Source organism: Penicillium roqueforti (assembly GCF_015533775.1).
Source record: "Penicillium roqueforti strain LCP96 04111 chromosome Unknown scaffold_04, whole genome shotgun sequence".
Classification (NCBI taxonomy): Eukaryota; Fungi; Ascomycota; class Eurotiomycetes; order Eurotiales; family Aspergillaceae; genus Penicillium; species Penicillium roqueforti.
The window spans coordinates 670,497-688,964 of NW_024067568.1; the positions used below are offsets into that span (position 1 = coordinate 670,497).

General features: G+C 50.0%; 10 protein-coding genes across 10 annotated transcripts; 6 read left to right on the plus strand and 4 right to left on the minus strand.

The window, feature by feature from the left end:
* Window positions 1-319: 319 nt before the first annotated feature.
* Window positions 320-1,459, plus strand: LCP9604111_3086 (hydroxyacyl-thioester dehydratase HTD2; the record flags this gene model as incomplete). Its single annotated transcript, XM_039070635.1, has 2 exons — window positions 320-918; window positions 979-1,459. 2 exons carry the CDS (start codon window positions 320-322, stop codon window positions 1,457-1,459), a joined length of 1,080 nt encoding a protein of 359 aa, XP_038931041.1.
* A 195-nt stretch (window positions 1,460-1,654) lies between these two features.
* On the plus strand, window positions 1,655-4,172 carry LCP9604111_3087 (putative C6 transcription factor; the record flags this gene model as incomplete). Its single annotated transcript, XM_039070636.1, has 6 exons — window positions 1,655-1,746; window positions 1,815-2,166; window positions 2,234-2,435; window positions 2,488-3,759; window positions 3,811-3,980; window positions 4,032-4,172. 6 exons carry the CDS (start codon window positions 1,655-1,657, stop codon window positions 4,170-4,172), a joined length of 2,229 nt encoding a protein of 742 aa, XP_038931042.1.
* A 264-nt stretch (window positions 4,173-4,436) lies between these two features.
* On the plus strand, window positions 4,437-5,231 carry LCP9604111_3088 (ubiquinone-binding COQ10-like protein; the record flags this gene model as incomplete). Its single annotated transcript, XM_039070637.1, has 1 exon — window positions 4,437-5,231. One exon carries the CDS (start codon window positions 4,437-4,439, stop codon window positions 5,229-5,231), a length of 795 nt encoding a protein of 264 aa, XP_038931043.1.
* A 270-nt stretch (window positions 5,232-5,501) lies between these two features.
* sod4 (mitochondrial 37S ribosomal protein mS42) lies at window positions 5,502-6,629 on the minus strand (the record flags this gene model as incomplete). Its single annotated transcript, XM_039070638.1, has 4 exons — window positions 5,502-6,032; window positions 6,095-6,219; window positions 6,333-6,513; window positions 6,570-6,629. The coding sequence occupies 4 exons, from the start codon at window positions 6,627-6,629 to the stop codon at window positions 5,502-5,504; spliced, it is 897 nt and encodes a 298-aa protein (XP_038931044.1).
* A 616-nt stretch (window positions 6,630-7,245) lies between these two features.
* LCP9604111_3090 (uncharacterized protein) lies at window positions 7,246-8,577 on the plus strand (the record flags this gene model as incomplete). Its single annotated transcript, XM_039070640.1, has 1 exon — window positions 7,246-8,577. One exon carries the CDS (start codon window positions 7,246-7,248, stop codon window positions 8,575-8,577), a length of 1,332 nt encoding a protein of 443 aa, XP_038931045.1.
* A 308-nt stretch (window positions 8,578-8,885) lies between these two features.
* PIG-S (GPI-anchored transamidase GPI17) lies at window positions 8,886-10,652 on the minus strand (the record flags this gene model as incomplete). The annotated part of the gene is made up of 2 exons (XM_039070641.1): window positions 8,886-10,349; window positions 10,413-10,652. The coding sequence occupies 2 exons, from the start codon at window positions 10,650-10,652 to the stop codon at window positions 8,886-8,888; spliced, it is 1,704 nt and encodes a 567-aa protein (XP_038931046.1).
* Window positions 10,653-11,068: 416 nt separating this feature from the next.
* On the minus strand, window positions 11,069-11,846 carry LCP9604111_3092 (uncharacterized protein; the record flags this gene model as incomplete). Its single annotated transcript, XM_039070642.1, has 3 exons — window positions 11,069-11,110; window positions 11,176-11,419; window positions 11,491-11,846. 3 exons carry the CDS (start codon window positions 11,844-11,846, stop codon window positions 11,069-11,071), a joined length of 642 nt encoding a protein of 213 aa, XP_038931047.1.
* A 365-nt stretch (window positions 11,847-12,211) lies between these two features.
* Window positions 12,212-13,777, plus strand: LCP9604111_3093 (hemolysin III family protein; the record flags this gene model as incomplete). The annotated part of the gene is made up of 2 exons (XM_039070643.1): window positions 12,212-12,388; window positions 12,452-13,777. 2 exons carry the CDS (start codon window positions 12,212-12,214, stop codon window positions 13,775-13,777), a joined length of 1,503 nt encoding a protein of 500 aa, XP_038931048.1.
* Window positions 13,778-14,788: 1,011 nt separating this feature from the next.
* On the minus strand, window positions 14,789-15,955 carry LCP9604111_3094 (tRNA(Thr) (cytosine(32)-N(3))-methyltransferase; the record flags this gene model as incomplete). Its single annotated transcript, XM_039070644.1, has 1 exon — window positions 14,789-15,955. One exon carries the CDS (start codon window positions 15,953-15,955, stop codon window positions 14,789-14,791), a length of 1,167 nt encoding a protein of 388 aa, XP_038931049.1.
* Window positions 15,956-17,094: 1,139 nt separating this feature from the next.
* On the plus strand, window positions 17,095-17,745 carry LCP9604111_3095 (uncharacterized protein; the record flags this gene model as incomplete). The annotated part of the gene is made up of 1 exon (XM_039070645.1): window positions 17,095-17,745. The coding sequence occupies one exon, from the start codon at window positions 17,095-17,097 to the stop codon at window positions 17,743-17,745; it is 651 nt and encodes a 216-aa protein (XP_038931050.1).
* Between the last annotated feature and the right edge of the window lie 723 nt (window positions 17,746-18,468).

The following is an 18,468-nucleotide window of genomic DNA, read 5'->3' on the forward strand; positions in this document are numbered from 1 at the left end:
GTAATCCATCTGTTTGGCGTGGTGAGAATTATAAAGTCCTAGCAATCCAAGTTTATACATAGGAAAGCCGTTTATTAAATTGCGCCCTTTGCACCTTTTTCCGTGTACCTAAGAAGGAGGAGATAGTCACAGAAAATATACTAATGAAAACTACTGAAAATACTACCAAAATGTCATGCAAAGGCCTTGTCCAATACCATTCTACGGGGTCAAGTATAGAGCCGACTCGGGAGCAAATCGGCTTCCCCGCATGCATTTGGAGATCCCCGCTGTTTATTTCCTTCTCTGCTTTTGTTTTTATCTCTCTCCTCAACCCATCATGTCTTCAAATTTGTCCTTACTCACACACCTTCGCCCCCGCGTACTGGCGCGAACCCGACCGGGCGCAATTCGCAGTTTCACCATCCCTCAGCGTCTCCGCTCAGATGCTTCCTCGGTAGCCTCGGCCTTCTTGTCGCGCTTCCAATCTCTAGGGCCACAAACCCGCACGCAAACGATAGATGCAAACCAGCTCCAGCTTCTCACCCTCACCCTCAATCGCCCGACTCTCTTCCCCGGTGCCCCCTCCCTATCGAATAGCGCTCCCGCTCCGCAATCTGCAGTACCCGTGCCGCCGGGCTATCACCTCGCGTATTTCACACCCGCGTTCCTGGAAAGTGAACTTGGGGCGGATGGAACCGATGTGTCGTATAATCCCGACGTGCCTTTCACGCGGCGCATGTGGGCCGGCGGCGAGGTGCTGTGGCCCCGTGTGGATGGGAAACCCAATCTGTTACGGGTAGGACAGCAGGTGCAGGAGACAACACGGGTACTTAGTGCGGAGGCCAAGGTTGTGAAAAAGACCGGCGAGGACATGATTGTTGTTGGAGTCGAGAAAGAATTCGCCAACGAGCACGGCGTGTCAATTATTGACCGACGGTCCGGCTTCCCTTTTCAAGAATCCCGCTGTTCAAAGTACTGACAATATCATTCACATAGCAATTGGGTGTTCCGCAAAGCTCTACCTGTTCCATCTGCGTCAACGTCATCCAGCGCTCTTCCGTCCCCAACGTCCCATATTGCGACCCCAAATCCTACCTCGTTCGCCATTTCCACCGAGGGCAACGCCCATACGCGAACACTGGTGCAAACGCCGGTGTCCCTTTTCCGCTTCTCTGCTCTGACTTTCAACCCTCATAAGATCCACTACTCACTGCCCTGGGCGCGGGATGTAGAAGGACACAAGGATATTGTAGTACATGGTCCATTGAATCTGATCTGCATTCTTGATCTCTGGCGTGACACGCGCCAGAATGTCACCGATTCTACCTTGGTTGTTCCTGAGCGCATCTCTTACCGGGCAACGAGTCCATTATATGCCGGGGATGAGTATCGGATTGTGCTTGAGGACGGCGAGGGAACAGAGGTGCAGATTATTGGGCCCGGGGGAGTAGTGGCCATGAAGGCTGAGATCCACTAAATATGAACTGCACAAATAAACCAGGTGTAGAACTGTGGTGGTTACAGTTTGGGCTATTCCTGATAAAATCGAAGGACAAAAAGCTTTGGGGCGTGTAGATCCCCCTCACGGGCTAGCGAATCCACTTCTTTTCCCTTTTTTTACCTGCGATATTCGTATTTCCTCATTTGCTGATCGCAATAACCACAAACAATAATGAACGAACCTTCGGACCCTGATGCAGAGACATCCGCCCCCAAAAAGAGAACACGGGTGCAATTTTCGTGCACGGCGTGCAGGTATCGAAAGTAAGCTCAAGTTCAACGCATGACGTGCATACATCATACCTAGCATATCAGATATTGATCCACTACAGATTGAAATGCTGCCGCAACCACCCTTGTAATAATTGCAAGAAGCGAGGCGAGGCCACATCATGCACCTATGTCGGGCGCGGACCACGAGCCAAAGCCCAGCATGGGCGCTCGAGCCCGACTCTGGTCCAGGACCGCCTGCACCATCTCGAGAATCTAGTGATGTCTCTAGCACAGAAGCAGAGGTCTAATCTCAATGTTGATTTCAATTCAGTGCAATCGGGGGATCGGGATGCTGGCGCGATGCGCTCACTTGACGCTGCGTTGACTCCGGTTGACACGGGCACGCTGGTCGTCAAAAATGAGGGAACTAGTTATATTGACAGTGCAAATTGGCGCGCTATCCTGGAAGAGGTCCGTATTGATCTAATTATTGCTGTTCTCTGAAATGGTTGTGTTGACGGGTTCTTCAAATTTGAAGATTAATGACGTGAAAGAATGCATCGGAGAAAATTCCAACGATGAAGGCGTCGATATTGACCCGTACGATGCCTCGTCACCAGTTCTACTGCTTGGTAATAGTCGTCCGGTGAGCAAAGAGGAGATGCTTATGGACATCCCTCCACGGTCAATAGCCGATCGCCTGGTCTCTCGATTCCTCAAGACATCTGAACCGGCACGAGGTATGAGATTCTCAAGGAAAACAACAAGTACCGAGTACTGATAAGCCAGCAGTGGTAATTCACGTTCCCACGTACCAAAAAGAGTACGAGGAGTTCTGGCTACACCCAGCAGATAAATCATTTACTTGGATTTCCCTCTTATACTCGATCATGGCTTTGTCCGTCTCTCTACATCATCGAGGCTCAGAGCAGTCGCCTTCTACCATGGAAGACTCTATCAATTCATGGGCCATATTCCGGAAAAGGTCATCGCAGTGTCTTATCCAAGCAAACTACATCACCCCAGGGCGATACAAAGGAGAAGCACTATTACTCTACTCACTCACCGAGTTCTACCGTACCCAGGATGCGCAGATTGGAATGTCCTATTTGCTTGGGATTACTATTCGCCTGGCTATGCGCATGGGCTATCATCGTGATCCACGTCATTACCCAATGTTATCTGCCATGGATGGGGAAATGCGCCGGCGTCTCTGGGCCCTGCTCGTTCAGCTTGACACCATAGTCTCATTCCAAGTCGGTGTCCCTCGAACAATCCAGCCTTGGCAATACGACACAGAGTTACCTTCTAACTTGTGGGACACGGACTTCGATGAGAGTTCCGTTCAATTGCCACCCGGGAGGCCGGATAATGAAGGAACAGATTGCTCGTACATGAGGGCCAAGTCTCACGTTATGAGTGTCTTTGGTCAAATAACAGACCTGGCATTCTCCCAAGAGCGCTCATCCTACGATGAGATTTTGGAAATTGACCGTCGTTTGGAGACTGCGCATGATATGATACCCTCGTTCTTGAAAGTTCGACCAATGACGCAGTGTATCGCAGACCCAGCAGAATTGACCACGCGGCGCTTCGCCTTGGAGCTCTTGTATCAAATAGCACGTCTTGTCCTACATCGCCGCTATATCGCTGAGACCAATACCAAATTTGCTTACTCGCGATCAGTCTGCCTGGCCGCAGCTCGGCAAGTGCTTCAATACAACACAGAGATCTGGTCCGAGTTCATGCCCGGCGGTCAGTTGTTCGCAGCGCGATACTTCCTCAACTCCCTCCAAAATTCCTTTATACTCTCGGCAATGATTCTTTGCCTCGAGATGTCCCAGGATGCAGATCGTGGTCATGCTTCACGCCTCGAGCCTCGAGAGCGAGCAGAATTCTTGCTTCTTCTGGAAAGTACCCATCGTATATTCATGGAAACCCGTCACCGGTCTGTCGACACACAGCGAGCAGTGAATGCTTTGACTATCATGCTCAAACGAGTGAAGAAAGGTGACTCCCAATCTTCCAGTTCGACTGCTGGGCAATCAATGGCACCTATGGATAGTAAGTATTACTTTTCTCTTCTCGCAATATCATGCTGATTATATTACCCAGATTATATCTTAACCCAATCCACCAGTGCATCAGTCCTTGATCAACAATACTCAACGTACACATCCAATATTAGCGAATTGCAGTCTGCAATACCCAACCCCGGCCAGACGTCATATAACTCCCTGGGGGTCATTGAAGACATGCTTGATATACCCGCTCAACTCGACTGGGTAAGATCCCAGCCATGCTTAACACAACTAGGACTAATCCTTTATTTCCAGAACCTGTACGACAGTCACATATCAGCAGTCGAAATGGCCACCAATAACGACATTTGGTACTCTGGTGGTCCAGCAATTCCGTATGATTTCGGCGCTTATCCTCCTGGGTCATCGTCGATAGATCATGAGAGCTATCAATGACAATGTGAACTATACAAGACCATATCATCAATACATATCTCGTAAAACCAATATGTTTCTGATTAAAAGAAAGGTCTAGAATACAAAATCGAACCAAATCCAGAGAGTATGTACTGAGTATGCATCCACCGAGAGTATGCATCCACCGATCTTGCCGAGGCGGCTGCAGATCCCGCTCCGCGGAACCGGAGCTTTTTTCTTGTCTGCCAGGAACACTACACTCCAAGCACCAAGCCGTATAAATCTTCTTATATAACCTCCTAAATGCAACCCATCCGCACCTCGCGACTTCTGAGTCGCGCAACTCTACCCTCCCAACGCCAGAATGTGTGCGCAGCCCCCCACCAACTCAAGGCAAGCACGAGGACAATAAACACAACACAACGGCCAAGTCTGCGCCTACCTCTACTCCCCAGCAATGGCACCAAAACCACCACACGAGCATTTGGCCTGCCTGACCTATCCTCCTTCCTCCCCAACAGCAACAATAACAAATCCCCACACCGCGTCCTAACCGCCACCCGCAACCTCCCCTACAACCCAACCCTGCTATACAAAGTGATCTCCTCGGTCGAATCCTACAGCCAATTCCTTCCGTTCCTCACCGCCTCGACCGTGACAGCGCGCGATCCCGAAACGGGGTCCCCAACACAAGCGTTCCTGACCGTCGGCTACGGCCCGCTCAGCGAGACGTTCACGTCGCGCGTGATCTGCGACGTCGAGAAGCTGACTGTGGAGGCTAAGAGCGGGGCCAAGTGCGGTCAAGAGGGACAGGGTGCCCAGGCTAGTAAGAGCTCTTCTTCGTCCGGGCTAAGCGGGTTCTTTCCCGGTGCGAATGAGGGCCTTTTCGAGTACCTGACTACGAGGTGGGAGCTGGTGCCGATTTCACCTGCTGGGACGCAGGGTGGGCCGTTGACTAAGGTCAATTTGGAGGTGCGGTTTGAGTTTCGTTCGCAGATGCATGCTACTCTTATGAGTGCTGTTGAGGGGCAGATGGCCGGGGTTATGATTGAGGCTTTTGAGAAGCGGATGCGGGAGGTTGAGGGTAAAGGGCAGTGAAGTGTCAATTGTAGATTGGATTGTACATTAGTGGAGTTTTCGTATTCGGGCATAAATGGCATCACACTACATATGACTACTTGTTAGACTTGCATCTCTTCGACTCTTGACAGCGGAAGGGAAATAGAGAGCATCACCAATTTGATTCTATTGGATGGATCGCTGTACATGCTCAATCAGAAGCCTGTGAGAATGAGCAATGAGACCAAAAAAAAATAAAACATGATAGTATATAATACAGATTATCCGAACACAGAAATGATTTTCAACTTAAAGCATGCTCATACTCCGATGACGGTTGATAGAGTTGCGTGAGTTCTTCATCGAGCCGACAGCATTGTAGTTATCGAAGACCACATCCCAGTTAATCCGATCCCACCAGCGCTCGAGGTACTCATCCTTTCCGGCAATACCGTAGTCCATCATCCACGCGTGCTCCCATGTGTTAACACAGAGAATAGGCTGCACGTCGACGGCACCGGGCGCGAGGCTCTTCTGGTTCTGGGCATGGGCGCCCATCGAACCGGCGAACTGGTTGCCCAGCTGTGTCTCCGGGGTGTGGGTGGCCATGTCGACGGGCTGCCGCCGGGAGTGGGCGGCCGGGTAGGGCGAGCCGGCGCTGTAGGTGCAGAAGATGTGCATCATGCCTTCGCGCTCGAGGTTCTTGGCGAGCCACACGAATCCGGGGCCGAACATTGAGCTTGCTGTGGCCAGGAAATCCAACTTCAGGGACTCGACGGAGGAGCAGGTGTCGACGATGTCCTTGGCGAACTTTTCGGGGACGCTGGTGGCTGTGGGGGACTATATTGGGCAGGCTGGTCAGGATTGAATATGTATATAAAGGGATTTATATTGCTACTCACCAGGCAGTTGAAGAAAAAGTGGTTGTTGTGGGCCATTGAGGCATAGTTGAACACCGAGGCCATCTCCGGACGCTTGGAGTATTTGACCAGCAATTCTCCTGGTTTGGCATCTGCGTCGACGGTATCTATTGATTTCGGTTGTTAGATTGGTATCTCCGTGTGCAATATCGCTCAATTATCGGATTGGGGCCGAATTAGATCAATCCATCGTTCCACAGGGTCGGAGTGTCGGGCTCACCTTGTGTCAACAGGTTGAGTTTGTTAACGAGAAGACTCTGGTATTGGGTCCATGAGAAGTCGAACGCCTCAGGCGAAAGGAACTCCGGAACACCATTCTCCTTATAGTAGGCGTCGTGCTGCAATTGGGGAATGCGATGGATAGCCCGAGTCTGGAAGCGTGAGAAGGCGGAGGTAGGTTTCTGGATAAAACGCGGTCAGTCAAGACGGATTGAGCGGCGGAGAAAGTAAGTCTCACTGGAGAGAAAGAGGAGGCTGCGCGCAAAGCGCTTTGCGGCCGGGCGAATCGGTTGAACATGACGAGCGGCACTATGAATGGTCGGGTTAATCATACAGAGCTTCGCTGTCGAAGAATTTCCCTCCCGACGTTCTGCCCGATCGGGATTAGTGTGGTTATGTAAGACCCCTGGCCCAACAGCCAATCACATCGTCCATATCTACTTCATCTCTCTAAGCGCCTTGAACTATTCTGCACCCTTGGCCTTCGTCCAATCCTCGTCCTGCAATCCCCTGGTCCGATGTGGTACTGTAACAAAGATTTGACTTAGCGCCCATAATTTGCCATTTTAATCATGCCGCTCACTCTGAAACAGCCTGGGTGCTATTTTAGGACTGCGGCGCTTGCAAGTACTCTTTGTCTACAGGATGACAGTGCTCAGATGCCTTTCAATAATGATATATCCTGGCTCTTTGACTGATTTTTGTTTCAGACGGAAGTCAATGCCTTTGTCTGTCAGCAATTGTCAATCTTTCTCTGTCAAGGTTCCTTCTGTTGGTCTATCTACTTACAACTTGGCTTGCGTTATACGTGAAGATTCTGTCAAGGACGCTATCAGTCTATATCTTTCGGAAACTCCTCTGAATTTGACCGTCAAATACTTTCATTCTTCTCGGCCTACATACTCACGACCAGTATGACGAGGTCACGGCCATCCGTTCTACTGCTCTTCACCCTGATGGCAAGCATCCAACCAGGACTAGCATATAGCTCTTTCGATCTTCTCTCAAGAAGCTCAGACGCTTGTCCTTCCTCATTTTCTCGCTGCGGCGGTACGAAACTTCCAAATGATTTCTGCTGTCCCTCAGACTCCACCTGCATCAGTCTAGATCAAGGCAGCTCCTCCATCTGTTGTCCCGCCGGTAAAGATTGTGACTATATCTCGCCGATTACATGTGATATACAGCTGCAGAATGTTACTATCTACCCGGAGAGTGTCATCAAGACAACTCGTCTGGGCGATAGCCTTCCCAAATGCGGCGATGCTTGCTGCCCGTTTGGCTACACCTGCCAGGGGGACAACACTTGTTCCCTGAACCAAAAAACCTCCACTACTGCAACAGAAGCTTTATCCAGCTCCTCTATCACTACAACATCATCATCTGTTTCTAGCTCCTCTACCAACACAGACTCCTCATCGACAACGGCTACAACCTCAACAATCTCCCAAGCAACTATCACACCCGTGCCATCTCCATCATCGACAACGGGTACAACCTCAACAATCCCCCAAGAAACTATCACACCCGTGCCATCTCCCTCATCTGAAAAATCCACAAACTCCACTACATGCTCAGCACTATCAACCTCTTGTCCCTCCTTCCCAGCTGGAGCTCTAGCAGCGGGCTTCTTCCCTGGTGCGGTCCTCGGTGCTGTTGCCGCCCTCTTAATAACTTTCTGTTTCCGCCGTGCCCGGAAAGACGAATGTGAAATACAAGAAGGCAAAAATGGGCCTAATTGGTCCCAACGTTCTTCTTCCGGGGCAAGATTGTGCATATCAAACCCCATACCCCAAGACGATACCTCGTACCGCACAGACTTCCTCCGATGCCCACCACGAGCCAAGCGCTCTTCAATAGGAGGACGTTCCACTCGCACTGTGATCCACCGCACCGGCAGCAGAGTGCGGAGTCTGTTCTCCGGTTATCCAAGGCAAACCGCTCGACTAGACAAGGATGTGCCACCTATCCCTATGCCAAACCCTATGCATCCGGCTCCGTTTACTCCGCCACGACAGCGTCAGCCGAGCACAGAAAGCATCACGGTGTATTCACCGCCTGAATCGTGGCTTTCGCAATCTCGCACTTTGTTGGGACCAAGTCCATACCCTGGTGATACCGCTAGGCCAGATACCCTGTTTAGCGACCTGATGCGGGTTGTTGGGTCTCCTCATGATGGCAAGGGAAAGCCACCTTATCCGACTAATGATAATTCTCGGGAAAATCCGTTCAGAGATCCTGTGCGTTGATAATTGAAGGATGTGAAGCCTACGGGGTTGGATTGAGCCGTGCGCTCAGTCATCTTGGTTCAGATATTTGGTCGTTCTGGCATATTGATTGTGTGCCACGCACGATATCCATATTGTATTGTTTCCCACTTTGTTTCGAGGTACCTGATTAATTCTCCATCTAATTCAAATATAGTGTACCGCTTTATGTGCATGGTCAATATCTATCTACGAACAGTGACACAAGGCCCTGGGTAGGTATATCCTCAGAAGGAAAAATAGTTCAATGGGTGTATATAACTCCTAGAATACATAAATTTCGTATTACTCTACGATGCTGCCCCGTTCGCCTTACGTCGAGCCGCAATTCTCTTGAGCTCTTTGAGCAACCCAACAACAAGAGGGACACCAATTGGTCCCAGAAGGGGTAGATAGACAGCCACCTTGTGCTCATCGGGGAAATAGACCTGGCCCACCATACTCTTTTCGAAGAAGCTGCGCTCAGCTTCTGTCTCTGCGACTCGGGCGCTGGCAAGTGCAGCGCCGAAGCGACCCTCTCGCAAGTGGACACAAGAGGCACTCAAATGAGAGAGAGTGGTGGAGACCGACGTAGCCACGGTTGCCGGGATAGGGATGGAGGGTAAAGACTTAGTAAGACGGGCAAGCGAGCCCATTGTTGATGAGGCGGAGAGCAACAAGCTGGCCGCGCGGATGCGGATAGATGTCTGAAGACGGAGTGGAAGAGAGGCAGGGGTGCTTGGAGTGCCGAGGAGGGTCAGGAGTTGATGAGAGAAGGTCATGAATGCAGGACCTAAAGAGTCCAGGGAGAGGTGGGAAGGATTAGACGGGGCACTCTGCTCGCCGGTGTTGGAAAGCGGCGGGTTAAGAAGGAAAACCCCGCCCCATTGGGGGACTATCCAACTAGAAGCACGGTTCTCCTTGACAATGAGTGGAGACTGCGAAGGGTCTGGGACGTAGAGAATGAAATTGATCGTCGGGCCATTGCCGATGCTCGGGTTCAGCGGCCACTCGGCAGCATTGACGAAGGCACTTAAACCTTCTTTCTTCAATGTCCATGCCGCCTCGGATTCATCATACTCGGGCTTCGGCGCGGTGGGTGCAAAATTGGCATAGAGCTGTACTTGCGTGTCGACAGTGAAATTGCTGATAGGAGACAATGCCTGCAGGAGGGGGGAGACATATTCTTTCACCGCAGCCTCAATGTCCCACGAGGACGGTTCAGACCCGGGGGTAAAGAGTGAAAAGGAGAGGTGGTAGGTTTCGGCATATTTCATCGATCGGCGCAGTCTTCGGTCGATATCTTCGGCGAGTTGTGGTGAGGTCGAGTCAAGCCCAGCGGTATTTCCAGACAAGATGTGCGCTATAGTAGCCTTTTCCTCGCCATATAATTGCTGAAGCTCCGCCGCAATGAAAGTGGAGAGGGGGGAGTTGGAGGAAGAAGGTACGGGGACCTGGCTCGGCGGGTAGAAGATATCGAGCTGTGTCGCAGCTGCATGAAGCTCCGACCAAGGACTTGCTAGGCCATCCTGGGGCAGTAATCGGACGGTCAGTGCCGTATCCGCTGTCTCTTTCGCAGGGTATTCCAGGTTGTCTTCGCCGTTATGAACTGCCGTCGTGGTGCCGTTGGTCAACTTGAGCCGAAGGTGGTGAGCTGCGAACTCGTTGAGGTCATCGAGAGTATGCTGCGTCGTGCGGAGAAGGTGCTGGGCTTCGAAAGATTGCATCGAAGGTGTCGCAAGGTGAATATCCAATGGAAAGACTGGTCGGCATGCCTGTCAAAATTATGATTAGCATCTACCAAGTCCCAAAGCCAAAGGCGATGCCGCAAGCCGTACCTTGCCATCAGCCCAATCCACCATCTCCTCGATGGGGAGAGACGCCCGGTAGATTGATGTTGTCTTCCACCATATCGGAAATCCAAGGAATATTATTACGGCCCAAAAGGCTGCTATCACTCGAAATCGCGTTTGAAGGGCGGCCGGGGTTTCTGGGGGTGGAGCGCGCTTGACGCTGAGCTGGTCGCCTTGAGAGGACGAAGCCTGAGGAGACTCCTGGTCTCCTGTTTTGGTCGTCATGGTCGGGACATGCTTTGTGCTCTAAATCGGAGCAACAAAGGAGGAAGTGTTCTCAAGTCGATTGTTGAATTGAGGGAGTTTGCCGGGCGGAGAAGCCAAGGACTACTACCTAGGTGGCCGCATGGAGCAACAACAGTCGGCTATACTCCGTACGACATATTTTTTGAGCTGAACTTTTAGTTTCATAATCTCTTAATTAATTGATTTGGGGGTGCGATCTCTGCACCCAATGGCTCAAAGCAATTCGCATCCAATCTAGCCTTTTTAAAGAAAGTCCCAAAACGGGTCTAGGATGCCATCATCGACTCCGAGTGCTCTTAAATCACAAAAAAACAAGGGTATATTGACAAGTAACGCCGATCCGATGTAGCAGTCAAAAGGCTAGGCCTCCACCGCTGTACCTCCACATGCAATGTCTAGTATTCCTTCTCGAAGATCTTTTGAATAGGTTTAGCAGCCTAAATGTCATGAAACTTATTAGCAAACTCATCGATAGCAGACCTGGACAAGCGGTATAACATACATCAATGAACTTTTCGAGATCTTGGTCGAGGTTGGCAAGGTCATTCTTCCTTTTCTTGTTCTCTGCGATCAAGCCCTGCTTGCGCTTCAAAAGCTCTTGCCGCGCTTGCTCCAGCTTCTCTCGTTCAACATGCTCGTGTTCGATGCGGGCAATCATGAGGTCATGTTCGCTGGAATTGCGATGTTCGGGATGAAGCTCCAAGAATTCTTCGACCGGGATCAAGGGGAGGGAGAGGTATTTGTGACTACAGCAAATATGTCAATTTTTCGCCACAGTAAGATGAGATGCTGTGAGTAGGAAATTCAGATCACGTACTCATATGCCTCGCAAGCCGCAATCTCGCCTGTCAGATGCCTCTGTTCATAGTACAAGTTCTGGAGCTGAAGATGTAGCCGATCGATTTCCTGTCGAGCCTCCGCAGTTGATTGCTTGGTGTCGCGCACGCGAAAAATGGCATCCCGATTCTGCCCGCGAAGTTGGGCCAGCAGTGCGAAAAGGAGTTTCTGTTGTTTAGATGCGGCTAAAGATAATTCTCGGACCTTGGCGGCATCGTTGGGCTGGGTTTCGGGGTTCAGGATGGTGAGAAGATGCTGACACTGCACCAGAGTCTCAGCGCTAGTCTGAAGCACCGGCAAGAGCGACTCATCGGCGACGATTTCACTGATAGCCATATTGTGGAAATGGGATGAATCGGTGGCGAGAGATGTTGCGGGAGAGGCGGGATCAATCAGGATGTTCGGGGCCGCAGTGTGCCTCGGGGACTTAGTGTGGTTGGGAACTTGCCCTTTTCCCCCCAGCGCTCGGTTTTCCCATCTTACACTCCCCCTCCTTTTTTTTTGTACTTTCTAGATCCTCTATATGCCCCTCATTCCTTGTCATTTAAATAAGCTCGTTTCAACCCGAGGTTGTGTCTTGGGTTCTTCTCCGGTCTCCCGGTACTTCTTCTCCGCTACCCTTGCCTCTCAACGCTTATCGCCCATCCCACTCCGTATGGCCTTCGACTGAGGCTGAACAGTTGAACTCTCAACTACACCCCATGGCTTGCGGCGCTTCTTCAATGACGGCGCAGTCTCCTGAAGCAGAGGCATTTGCCTCTGCCACTGCGACCCCCGATGAGAATACCGGTATGCTCCGTGATCGGCGCAGACATTCGTTCCATGCTTCTAGAAAACTCTCGTGCGACTATCAAGATGCAGATGCAGTATTTATCAGGGTATGTACATGCATTACCAGTGGAAAATATACCCGGGAAATAGTGTGTCTAATCAACTCCTAGGTCGAACTCTTCTTATCCGAACTGGAACGTCGGATGCACTGGATCGAGCAATACCGGAAATCCCACATGGTGCAAGTCGATGCCAGTCTGAAACGAGGCTATGCTACGCTGGAAGCCGTGAGAGATCAATGCTCTCTCGCCTCGGGAGAGTTGATGGGAAGTGGCAAAAAGCGGGCCAAGATTCTGGTTGAAACCCTCGAGGATGGATACAATGAAGCCCTGGTGACCAAGGAGACTCTGGAACAAAAGGCGCAAGCCGGTGTGCGGTTAATGGAGTCATTCTTGGTCGAACTTGAGAGCAAAGTGCATGCGGTTCGCGATCGCGGCATCTACGGAACTATAGATGACGGGTGGAAAGCGGTCGATTCGGGCTTGGTTCACGCCCGAGAAATCGTTGACGAGGGTATGGAGCGTGCCCGCCATGCTCGTGATACTCTGCGAGATACTATTGAGGAAGCTATCCGGCTAGCCAAGGAGAAGCGATTGATCAACTACGATGAACTACCTCACCCATGGCGCGTCAACCCGCACATCCTCAATGGCTACCGATTCACCACTTCCAAGGTAGAATGTGTCTCGTCGATTTTCGCCTTCTCGAATGAAATGTTCAACATCTGGTCCCATGTGATCGGCCTCATCATCGTCCTAGCCATCGCCTTTTACTTCTACCCGCTTCACACCAATTTCCACTTGAGCTCCAAATCCGACGTCACAATCGCTGCCGTCTTCTTCTTTGCTGCATGTAAATGTCTAGTCTGCAGCACTATTTGGCATACTATGAACAGCATTGCTTCGCAACCATTGATGGAACGATTCGCTTGTGTGGACTACACTGGAATCTCTATGCTCGTCGCTGCCTCGATTGTGACGACCGAGTACACTGCTTTCTATTGCGAGCCCTTCTCCCGGTGGGTATACATTCTGCTTACCATGTCATTCGGCATCGGTGGCATCATTCTACCTTGGCACCCAACCTTCAACCGCCACGATATGGCATGGGCCCGCGTAGGATTCTACGTGACCCTTGCACTCACTGGTTTCTCGCCCATAGCGCAGCTTATTTATACCCGTGGCTTCTCATGGACCATGTATTTCTATGCACCAGTCATGAAGAGCATCATGGTGTATTTTATCGGTGCCTGTGTCTACGCTTCCAAAGTTCCTGAGCGCTGGAAGCCAGGTCTTTTCGATTATGTCGGTGGCAGCCACAATATCTGGCACCTGGCTGTCCTGGGTGGGATTTTCTTCCACTATCACGCCATGCAGGACTTGTTCGCGGGGGCCTTCCAACGAGCCCTGGGCGAGTGTCCGAACATGACGATGTGAAGTTACGTCCAACCAACCTTTGCATTGTCCATTGCTCTTTGCCTTTTGCTCATGGACAAATATCATGTGGTACGTGGTTTCGCTTTTCAACATACAGCGATTGAACGTTTAGCAACGTTTAGGCTCACAGTTTGCTACGGGTCACGACTTGATATGGCCCTTTGCAATGAAAAATTTTATCTCTTTTACGAGAGTTGTCACCGTTGATGCCCATTTTGCCTGCATGGATGGTGTTTGTCTTGATTTTCTACTCTTCTTCTTAGAGCCTTGGATTGTACATAACTCCGATGTCTCTCCCTTTCGCACCATTCGGTCTGTCTAGATACAGGGTGTGCACAAAGATTTTTGCTTTTTTGCGTGTACTTTTGAGATTCTTGCTGCACTTAGGAATCTACATATTGTAGACTCCCTTTGTCAATATCTGTAGAACGAACAAAGACTGATTTCGATATATTCTATGTTTCCTTTCGTAAATTACGTATCTCTATCATCAGCCATGGGTTTCAAAGTTGTTCTTCCGAATCCTATAAAGCATTAATCCTCTCGGTATATTGTTTTATGTGGAATAGAGAGTTATCTTCCTATATCGGAACCTTGATGGTTCTCTATATGGTAGGCCTTGTTCCTGGACTGTACTTGCAAATTAAATTCCATGCTCTAATGTATGTGTCGTATATTCATAACTCCATCATGAAGCCATTGCCCTATATACATAGCAACCCAAGCCATTTCCTCGCGGCCTTTCGAGGTGTTGTATCAGCTTTTCGCACTGGAAATGCGCCAACAGTTTGGTGTTTATCTCGACGCCATGGGTTTGAGATACACCAGAAAGCACGGGGTTGAGTCCACGCATGGCCAAAATCACGAGATCAAGATTGGACGGTGGGAAAGACCATCACAATTATTGTGACCTGTACTTGTCGGTAGACGATGAATTTCCTGTCTTTGAGGAGGCTTTGGTGAATATTTATAGCCATCTGAAATGACCATCGCAGAATTGGTGATTCAGATTTATTGAGTGTTCTCGGTGACAGCCTTAGCCTCAGACTCAGCTCCACCGCGCTTTCGGAAGTTGCCCTGCATCCAGCAGCGGTACATCTTTTGTTTGGTCCCACGGTTGACAATTAGTCGCCGATCAGCCCCCATGTTAAGGACCTCAAACGCTCCGCTGTCCTTTGCCAGTTGTTTGGCCTCTGCAGACAGCTCCTCTGCGGGCTGAGGATCTTTCTTTTCCTCGGATGCTTCTTCGGTGGGGTTCTCATCACCAATAGGAATCTGCAATCCGCTTTCTGCGCTCCAGGTACTCCACATGTCGATGAGCTGGTCCTTATCGAAGAAGTAAACACGTGTGCCATCACCTCGGATGTAGAAATTCTCGGCCATGTATCGACCCTTCTTGAATCGCACTTGGGCGAGGTCACCACGGCCGTAGTCGCGAAACAACACACGGCCACCGGGCTTCAGGAGACGGTAGATATTGCGGATAGCCTGGTCCCACTGGTTAGGGGCCAGGGCGGAGAAGATGAAGATTAGAATCACAACGTCGACTGAGCCTTCGGTCAGACCGGGCGGAAGAGAGTCGCCGTTCTCGTCAGGCACAGCGGTTGCGTCCCAGACATCAGCGGACATGTATTTCTCATTGTAGAGCTCGCTCTCGCGCATGACCTTCACGGCATACTTGGAATAATCACAGGCATGGACTCTCAGATGCTCATTCTCATTGTTGGCCAGCAATGGGAAGGCGGTATTTCCGGCTCCTGCACCAACCTCCAGCACAACCTGGTGACCCGCGTCCTTTTGTGTCACATCAGCGAGAATGGGGAATTCTTGGCGCAGCCACTTTCTATCCTTGAAGAAGTTGGCTGTGTTGTTCTTATAGAAAAGGTCCCACCACTTGGCGGGGTCTTGGTTGAACCGATTGCGATCAAAGTCCGACACACGTGTTTCGCGCTGTCTCGCATATTGGGTCTCGGCGAAAGCCTTAAACTCATCGTCTGGCTCGACGTGATCCCAAGCATTGAACTCAAAAACATCATCGCCCTTTTCAAGGTATCTTGAGCCGAATTGGAAGGGGTCGGTCCGTTTCAGGTTGTTGCTGGGATCGTGGGAACGATGAGGATCGACCTGAGGAGGCTCGACATTTTGTGTCACCTCTTGGATACTGGGATCGACGGTCATGACGTTGGTTGAGCCTTGTAGTAGTTCTGATTGACTCGAGATTTGGAATTCGGGAAAAGAATATAATCACTCAAGCGATGGTCGAGAAGGCGGGGAGAACAAAAAATTTCCAGGCGGCGACGCGATTGGCGGGGTGCTTGGATCACATGACTGGATTTTGCCCAAATATTTTCTTGTCCCTCGACCCACATGACTGTTCAACCAATCATATGCTCTCTATTGATACACCGCCTCATTTATTTTTGGGTACGTCGGATCTTATCGCCTATCGCTTATCGGTCTTTTACTTCCGTGGACGACATAAGATGCTTTACTGAGGATCAATACGTCTCATATGTGCTAGAAGCTCGAATATCATTATGCTGATATAAGCGCTCAAAGATTGTGATGGCTAGCTACCACTTAGGCTAGTAATGCAGAAAAATACTTGATGTATGAGACTGATTGTTTAAGCAGATATCTTTCTTAGCTTGATGTTTTTTTGTCAACTCCTAATTGACTTCGTTGAGTCTCATTTGATTTGGCTAGCTTCTCCTGGGGCAAGTATGTTTCAGAGCCAATGGACGCTCGATAGTATCTCGGAAATAGTTGCAGCTTGCATATCACAATTCACCGATGCTAGCCGGTGCAACCTAGCGAAACCTAGCATTGTTTGACTTACCATGTTTGGCTCTATGGTATTATTATGAGAGGTCCACGTTTTCTTACATTATGAGCCAACCCTTCATTGAAACAGCTGGAGATGCTTTTGATATCCATTGACTGCCTCAGGCACCTATACTCTCTTATCAGCTAATCAGAGTTCCTGGGAATCTGGATGCCTGCGGGTGCCTCGTCCGGTCAGCTTTCTGGCCTTTCTTTCACCCCTCATTTCCTGCCTTTCTTTCTGTTTGAGCATGATTTTCTAGATTCATATTTGATTCATATTCTTCCTGTTTGCCGGTTCAGGTCTGGGGCTTATCGACGCAAGTGGGGTTCAGCCCACTATCGGCGTTTGAGGCTCAACAGTCGAACTGCTCATACGATAGTTCTTGTCCGGCGTTTTTTGCTACAGAACTCACGGGCCAACTTTCTCTCGCTATAGTCAAATCAATATTGGCTTTGACACAGTCAATTAGAAAACAGTCTCTCATTGAGTCATGTATTTCCTCTCGGCACTCTGCGGGTGCTTCACTCGAGACGAGAATCTCTCGCAGCCCCATCCCTCTTCGGAGGTGGTCGCCAAAAGACTCAGCCCCAACGGCATCCAGACAGGACGCTTTACACTCTCCGCTGAAGGCGAATTTATCCGCCCAGCGTCCCCAGCACCGCCAGCCGGGAGCCATGGGCACGGGCCCCCGCCTTCTGACTCGCAGGATGGAGGCTATTCTAGCGTGGTCCCTCTCCCGCAGTACTCAGCCCGTCCAATGAGCCTCCACGAGAAGACTTTGGAAGCCCATATGCGTGATCCATCTATTTCCTCCGAGTCTCAGAACTTCTGCCCCAACGATGAAAAGAACGATCATTACGATGGAGATCTCACCTCCGATAGTTCATCAGCCGTTTCCTTTCCCAGCAGCTACGGCAATACCTCCACCGCAACGAGGGATACTCCACCACCGCCATACTCTCCCCGTCAATCCGTAGTGCTGAGTCGCTCGCGGTCCATGTCCATCTCGTCTACTATGGCGGTCATCATTAATCCACCTCCCGCTGCCCGCATGAGCGGTTCGCGGACTGGACCTACATACTCTGAGGAGGATGATCAGTCCCTTCGTCGTCATCGGCGGGTCTCTTGGGAGAGCCGATGATAGACTCGTTTAATACATTCTGAAAGAACGTTTGCTTGCTGCCCTTTGCTTATTAGCTACCTGCTTAATATTTTCCACATCGCTCTTTTGGTCTAGGCGATCTGGAATCGTGGCCTGTGATCGTTTGGGATCTTCCATTGTCGATTTACATTTATTTTGCACGACTGCTGCATTGTTTTCTTTCTCTGCTTATCATTTTTCTTTGGTACTGTTCTATTGCACATGACGCGACGACATCATTTATATGGTATGACTGGGACTGGACTTGGTGCAAAAAGGGATTTCTTCTGGGATAGCCTTGGATATTTAATATTGATCTGCACATACTCGCTTGTCATAGATGCAGGAGGACACCGTATCGAGATACTCGGTTACCGGTACTCACTCACATCCAGACATAGTGTAACAATTATGATAAACCGAATAAATTATACTATATTTCGTCAATCAAATGTTCCACATCTAGCTTGATTACTACTATCCTCGATAGAACACCAACCAACAAAAAGGGTATCAATGCAAATCCAAGATATAAACCAATTTCACTCAAACCAAATCAATCCAACTCAAAAACCCCAGCCCGTTCCTGCTCATGTCTAAGTAAATACCCACAACACGACGCCGGAAACTCTAACAACCTCAAAACCAACGGATCACAACTATCCTCCAGAAACATACAGATAGCCGTACACTCCGAACGAACCCTCATCTCAACCCACCACT